General features: G+C 36.2%; 3 protein-coding genes across 4 annotated transcripts; 1 reads left to right on the forward strand and 2 right to left on the reverse strand.

Annotated features, from left to right (window-relative positions):
- Nucleotides 1-861: 861 nt before the first annotated feature.
- On the reverse strand, nucleotides 862-3,642 carry dnaaf6 (dynein axonemal assembly factor 6). Of its 2 annotated transcripts, none has more exons than XM_015053134.1 (6): nucleotides 3,331-3,641; nucleotides 3,127-3,196; nucleotides 2,939-3,044; nucleotides 2,263-2,359; nucleotides 1,447-1,532; nucleotides 862-1,223 (listed from the first exon to the last, which is right to left on the reverse strand). In XM_015053134.1, exons 1-6 carry the CDS (start codon nucleotides 3,424-3,426, stop codon nucleotides 1,121-1,123), a joined length of 558 nt encoding a protein of 185 aa, XP_014908620.1. In that variant the 5' UTR covers nucleotides 3,427-3,641; the 3' UTR covers nucleotides 862-1,120. The 2 variants fall into 2 exon arrangements, with proteins under 2 accessions (XP_014908620.1, XP_014908621.1); XM_015053135.1 differs by having other exon boundaries at nucleotides 1,134-1,223; nucleotides 1,438-1,532; nucleotides 3,331-3,642.
- LOC106960165 (MICOS complex subunit MIC26-like) lies at nucleotides 3,311-5,124 on the forward strand. The gene is made up of 2 exons (XM_015053133.1): nucleotides 3,311-3,399; nucleotides 4,267-5,124. The coding sequence occupies exon 2, from the start codon at nucleotides 4,267-4,269 to the stop codon at nucleotides 4,918-4,920; it is 654 nt and encodes a 217-aa protein (XP_014908619.1). The 5' UTR covers nucleotides 3,311-3,399; the 3' UTR covers nucleotides 4,921-5,124.
- Nucleotides 5,125-6,217: 1,093 nt separating this feature from the next.
- Nucleotides 6,218-6,876, reverse strand: LOC106960168 (eukaryotic translation initiation factor 3 subunit F-like). The gene is made up of 3 exons (XM_015053136.1): nucleotides 6,711-6,876; nucleotides 6,491-6,604; nucleotides 6,218-6,376 (listed from the first exon to the last, which is right to left on the reverse strand). Exons 1-3 carry the CDS (start codon nucleotides 6,747-6,749, stop codon nucleotides 6,299-6,301), a joined length of 231 nt encoding a protein of 76 aa, XP_014908622.1. The 5' UTR covers nucleotides 6,750-6,876; the 3' UTR covers nucleotides 6,218-6,298.
- Nucleotides 6,877-6,954: the final 78 nt, after the last annotated feature.

The following is a 6,954-nucleotide window of genomic DNA, read 5'->3' on the forward strand; positions in this document are numbered from 1 at the left end:
GAAAATCATGAGGTTATAGTCGATTTCTTTGAGGACAACATGGAGACATTAGCAACAGGACGCATTAAACCTACCATGCATCAGTTAATACCTGCTGATGCATTAGGTTACCTATTACTATACTGTAACTTGCTTTAGTAAAATAATTTTTCCCTAACACAGCTATAATTGTTAAAAAAAATTTGATTGGTACAAGTGAATGAAGTTTGTCAAACTTAACTTAACTTTACTTAACTTGACAACTTAAACTAACTTGGATAAACTTAATTTGATTACTTGTAACCAATTATTGTAACAGGATATGTCTTACAACACAGATGCTCTCCATCCAAACTTACTGAGCTATTACTGAAACAAGAATGGACAAAAAGTTCAGTCCAAATGTGCAGACCTTGAAGAGACTTTTGACTTGTAGCTCAGTCAAAGGTAGTCCTAAAGAGTACTGACTCAGTCGGAGTGGCTGTATTTCATTTGTAAAAACATTTAAAAACCATGCATCTTGGCCTTTTCCATAAAAAAACAAAATAAAATACACTAACATTTTTGTTTGTAATCTGACAAAAAAAAAAGTGAAAACGTTGCAGAGTACATTTAGAGCATGGTGTGTTTGTTGCAAAGATGGGTCAGAAACTAGAAAGTTGGGAAACTCAGGTCTTGACAAATACTGCTTTTCTTTTGATGTTGCTTTCTTGTTCCTATATTTCCATACTTTAATGTTTCGCTTCAAGTCAATCAAGTCTAACTTCTAAATCACTATAAAAAGGGCACTGTGTTATCTAAATAACCAATACTCAATTTAAAAAGTTATTTTACTTTTTCTCTACAGACATGATAGAAAGGAAATTAAAACAAGAGCAGAACTACTGAAGCACAGAAAACATTTATTATAACTTTTTCTTATGAAGTCAGAGATTGCATATGGAAAAGAGCCCAGATTTAATTAAAAATTTACAGAAATAAATCGGATTTACTTCCGTCATTGTTTTCAGGCATCAAACAAGCCAGTGTGTGCAATCCTAACTTTCCCCCCAAGAAAGTGGTGGGAATTATTTCAGCTTTACCTTAAAGCTGAAATAATTTCTTTATCCTTCTTTTACTGCATGTTGATACAGTCCATGGGTCACTTCATCAGTAGAGTCACCTCCAGTTCCTGCCTGTCGCTAAAGAACTGAGCCTTGCCCTCTTGATTCTGGATGGGATGGGGCAGATGGAGACCCAGTTTACTAAAAAGAAAAAAGAAAGGAGCGACAAGTGAAAGCAATGATGTGAGAAGGAGAGAGATGTTAAGTGGTTGAGGAGGATGTTAAGAGCTGCACTTGAAGCTCAGGTCAAGATCTGGAACACTGATTAAAGTAAAATGTCTGAAGATCCGAGATGTGAGCATGAGCAGCAGCTTCTCCTTATGAGATCAAAAATAAAAGACAAGATTTTCAAAACCGCTCTTACTACTTTGGAGTCCGCAGATCCAGGTACTTCTCCTTTAAATCCAAGAAGACATCTTTTGCCTTTGTGTCGGGTAGTTTTATTTTAACCTAAGGGTACGAAAAAATATTAATATTGCTCTAATATCCTAAATAGTCCCAGTTTATACCAATAATCATTTCAAAAGTATAAACAAATCTTTTGAGCAAATATCTACAATCATGTTAGCTATATTTTCTATGAATGTTTGGCATAACTCTGTAAGTGAAGACATAAGGAAGGAAAGAAAAGTAAGAAATGAAACAAAGAAGGAAGGACTGGAGGGAGGATGCATAGACAATGGTATTGGAAATTAAGTCTAGAAATACACATATTTTTCCATACTCTTAATTTCTGAGGCCATATATCTAGACCTGGAAAACACTTAAATCATGTTCCATACCTTCTGAAACTGTATAAGATTTCTGTTCCTATATTAGACATGCACTTTATAATGGATTTCAGTTTTTTCCCAATAAAGGACAGCTCGGATGCAGAGAAAGTTTTATTTTGACTTTCTCTATTCTTTAGTTGTGTTGATAGAGGAGAAAAAGAAAAGTGAGGAAAGTGTGGGTTAATTTCAATCTGTATTGTCATCGCACTATTGAACAATAAAATCACAATGTCAGGTCTTCCAAATAAAATGCAGCTCCCGATGCCTTTAACATTTTAAACTTACTTTTAAACTGCATTTGGTTTTGTGTTTATCTTTGTCTTTATTCAAATGCTTGCAGATGTTTTCCAATGTGAAAAAAGTTGATTAACTTCAGTGAACAACTTGCTTGATACTTAATAAATTACCAGCATGGCTTCACAGCACATTGAAGATGGATCCTTCTGGCTTAAGCCCAGGAACAAATCCTCTGTTCCAACACTCTGCTTCAGGATAATTTCATACCTGTATCAAGTCATATCGGAATACACATGAAAATTGCACATTATCATAGTATGAGGAAAATGACATCACTTATTTAATTTTCTGGTAAAGATTATTAAACTTTAAAATGAAAGCAACTTTTATCGATGTAAAATAATTTCGTGCTGAAAATTACAGGGAATCCAACTTTTAAATTTAGAATATTTTTCTGCGAAATGCATTAAGGGCAAACTGTTAAAATCAGCATATGTGTAACTGTTGAGGCATTTGTACAATCTCTTTTTGAATACTGTCTATCCTTGAAAACAATTTTTTGAATCAATTTTGTTGTACAGTTTGGATTCTTATCCTACAAAGAGACACAGGACAAACAACTAGACACACTTGCAGTCATACCAATGGGCAATTTTAGAGTAACCAATTAATCTAACAGTCATCTTTTTAGACTGTGGGTGAAAACAAACACATGCACAGGGAGAAGAACCCAGGCCAAGATTAAAACCTAGGATTTTCTTGCTGCAATCCACCGTGAAGCCTTTGTGTTGTATTCTAACTAGAATGAAGGCAGCACCACTACAGGTTTTTCCTCCTCAGTCTTACTCAGGTTGTGGTCTCGGGTCAGCCAGATCATCATACTGAGAGCCCTCAGCCACCTCCTCCTCACTCCAGATATCCTTACTGATTTTCTTTGTGTAGGCAGTAGACACTAAATCAGCAGAAAGCCAGTTTGAGCTTTTAACATGTTCTTGTTCAAAATAAATTTAACCAAGATAAACAAGTGCACATACCTTCTTTTTCTTTTTTAGGAGGGGGACCAATATGGCCAGGACCAAGCTGTCCATAGGCTGTTTCATTTTGCTGAAATAAGCCCAATTTAATTATTCAACTCTACTACACCCAGACATTACCTTTATGGAATAATTACATAAAAAAACTACCTATTTTAAATAAACGTCCTCATACTGTTTATTTGTGTTTGTGAATAATCTTACTTTACATTCTTCATCCTCATCTTCCTCCTGCTGAGTTGATAACAGCGCAGACAAAGCCTGTAAGTTTTGGTAAGACGATACTCCGAGACATTCCATAACAATAAGAGAATAAGAAAAAACTGACTTAAAACTGCAACTACTGCATATAATACGCTTGTACTTCGGTTTTAAGCTAACTACCGTTGCTTAAAAATTAACGATAAAATTACTTATAACCTTATGAAGCTAAAAAAAAAAAAAAAAACAACAAAACAGCTGATTAGCATGCTAACTAGAATTCGAACCGTTGGTGTTGTTGTTTTCTGTCTCCATGGAGACCGGCTGCCATGGTAACTAGAGACATTGACCTGAAAGTAAAAAAAAAAGTCCAATTTAGAAAATATGTATAAAATCTTAAATTTTAAGGATATGTACCTTAAATAGTTTAATTTAATCACCGTTCTAAAACATAAATAGTTACATATTAGTAACTAACCATACATAATAAAGCAGTGGACATGTATAGTTTTTTTTTAAATCTCATATTTTAATGGTACCACATGAACCAGCTTGATGTCACATTTAATATCAAAAGAACACTACTTCTTTTTTTAATGTTATTTTATTTAGTGTTTTACACCCATATACATGTAATTTTCTACTATTGATCTTTTTTTTTTTAAATATATGTAGCTTTGATATATATTATATATACATTGATAGTAACAGGTAACATTTTTCCTGTTTTTATTCAAATATTTAGATGCTTTGTTAATTTGGTCATATTCACGCAATTAGCAGTGTCCCTTTCAATACAATTTGAATTAATCCATACATTTAATTAAATGAACTAATTGTGGGAGAGGGAGAATGTCTGAGCATATAGAATATATAAATATGTTTATAACAGCATTGTCACTTTTTTGGCGGGTTTTTCTGTTTAGAAAAAAATCATAGATGCGGCGCCAGTCAGTCTTGTCCCTCGGCGGATTCCGTAGGCAGTGCATATGGCCCTCAGGGTTCATGTTGAAGGTGACGGGTAGAGTCATGCCGGGAGCCTCGAGTTTCCTGCCTTTCACCGTTTCCGCGGCTAATGATGCCGGTAACGGAGAAAAAGAAGAGACATCCTCGGTAAACCTGGACGAGCTGTCGCTCTACACAGCCCCTCCTCCACCTCTCTGGTATGAGGAGTCTGAAGCGGGTCAACTGGAGGAGAAAGTCGCCACCGTCAGGAAGTTAGCTGAGCCGTACGCTATTTGGTGCCAGTCAGCGTACTCTAAAATTAAACCCAAAGTTCAGAAGGTCGTCCAGTTGGGAAATGACACGTACGTCAATCTACAGTACCCTCCTAAAGACTTCTATCCCCGGGCAGGAGTCATCGGTTTAGCCGGAGTCGTCGGACTCTTTCTGGCCAGAGGATCCAGGATTAAGAAAGTCCTCTACCCAACGGGCCTTATGACCCTGGGCGCCTCCCTTTACTACCCGGAGCAAGCGGCGGCCATCGCCAAGTCTGCCGGAGATTCCGTGTACGACACCGCGGTCCAGAGCTACGCTGCTGTGGAGAAGATCCTGAAGTCTCAAGTCAAAGATAAAAAGAGTAACGAAAAGTAAAGACTGGGGATCAAACAGCGCCTTCATTCCCTGATCTTCCTGGATGGAGTTTTGAAATGTGACTCTAATGCTCTTTGCACTAAGCTTGAATTGTAACTCAGGATTTCCAGCTTTAAAAATGTACCTCTGCCTCTGATGTAAATGTATATTTATGTAGAAAATAAGACCTGCTTGGCTTACATTAAAATTCAGGGTTTGACACATCTCTTGGTATGAAGAATAATTTTACAAAAAACCCTTCTTTAGTCCAATTAAATATAAATACATGAACACAATGAGAATATTCTCTCCATTGTTTTCAGACAGTAAAGTTAAACTATCACATCAGAAGAATTAACCAGTGGTAAACTGATTCTGGTAGATTTTTTTTTAACTTGGCCATTAGTTTGCAGATACAGCTACTCATTCAGTTCTTTGGAATGCATAAACAATCTATGGGAAAATATTAACTGTTCACATTTAGCCTCTAAGACTCAAGATACATTATAGAAGTAAGGTGTTTAAAGACTTGATATTTAATACTTTATACTGTGATTGTTTATTCTAGTCCAATTCGATTTAAAAAAATACTTTGCTTATCCCAAAAGTAAATTACATGCAACTCATTTCATCCAAGTATCTTCAACATGTCTGGAAAGACCTCCAGTAGCAGTCAGTATTGCAACAAATCTGAACAGGCCACTGACTAAAGACTGTTTCTGTATGATAGTCTAATAGCTGTCATAAATATTAACGGGAAGGTGACAAAATTCTCAATGGAAAAAATGAACAAAAGTCCTCTCAAAGAACAAATCAGAAGTAATGTAATAGAGCTACTCTACTACTAGTGTTATTCTGGAAACTGCATTTAAAAATGACTAAAATTAATTGAATTTAATACAAGGGTCCACAAGTGTCAGAACTGTATAGTTTCCTATACTCAATTTTCCAAAGTTCCTATTCGTCTTCAACCAATTTTACATATAATACAAAAGTTTACTTTGAGTTTAGTGTAAATAAAACAAATACTTACATACTCCATTTTATCTATGGTTATCAAAATCTGAAACATGCTGCTCTTCAAGACACATGCCATCTGCATAAATCTGTCATTTTTAAAATTATTAAATAAAAGTAAATCTGAAAAAGTTGGATCAGTTTTGATGACAAAAGTAGTTGCATCAAGCTAATTTTGAATCCAAGAACAATTTTTGAGTGACTGTAAATGACAAAAAGCATTATTACATTAGGAATACAATAGTTCGTGCAATGCATTACTTACAGAAGAAGCATCTTTGAAGAAATCAAATCTGCTATATGACTGTTGAATGTTTTTATTCATCTTAGCCAAAACAAAAGAAAGAATTCAAAAAATTAAATATGACTTGAAATAATCTCCTCAGAGAAGCACCAGCTTCTCGTTCAGAGCAATCTGTGCTTGAGTCAGGTTAGACAGGTAGGTCACCATCAACAGGTCCTGCAAACAAATTATTTACAGCTTTGTATCACAACCATGAAGGATTTTACCTCATTATGATGTCATACGTCCAATGTAAACAATCAATTTTAATATTTTTAGACGAGCGCTTACGTTGATGTTGGAGTTGAGCATGTTCTCAAAGTCCTCGGCTGTGATGGTCGGCACTTTGTTGACCAGATCCATGAGGAAGCGACCCACGCTGTTATCAGCCGTCACCTTTCCAGACTGGGACACACACACACACACACACACACACACACACACACACACATTATGATCAGGGTTTAAATCTATCCTAGAGACCGGATCAGAACCAGGCTTTCCTGCTCACCAACACATCTTCGATGTACGCCAGCACAGTGGTCAGCATGTCCTGTATCCTGGACGCAGCGCTCCCCACCTGTGACAGGTCAGAGGTCAGCCCCTTGGTGCGGCTGGGAGTCACACGAGTTCTCTGCAGAAGATCCACTGCAACATGGAGATAGAGTCAAAATGTTTACACACAGGAGTGTTGAAATTCATTTGAATTTGCTCATTTCTTGATTTTAAAGGAGCAGTGTTAAATGTTTTCCAGG

The sequence above is a fragment of the Poecilia latipinna genome, unplaced genomic scaffold, assembly GCF_001443285.1.
Source record: "Poecilia latipinna isolate Pla-1442-1.1 unplaced genomic scaffold, P_latipinna-1.0 Scaffold1161, whole genome shotgun sequence".
Taxonomy (NCBI): Eukaryota; Metazoa; Chordata; class Actinopteri; order Cyprinodontiformes; family Poeciliidae; genus Poecilia; species Poecilia latipinna.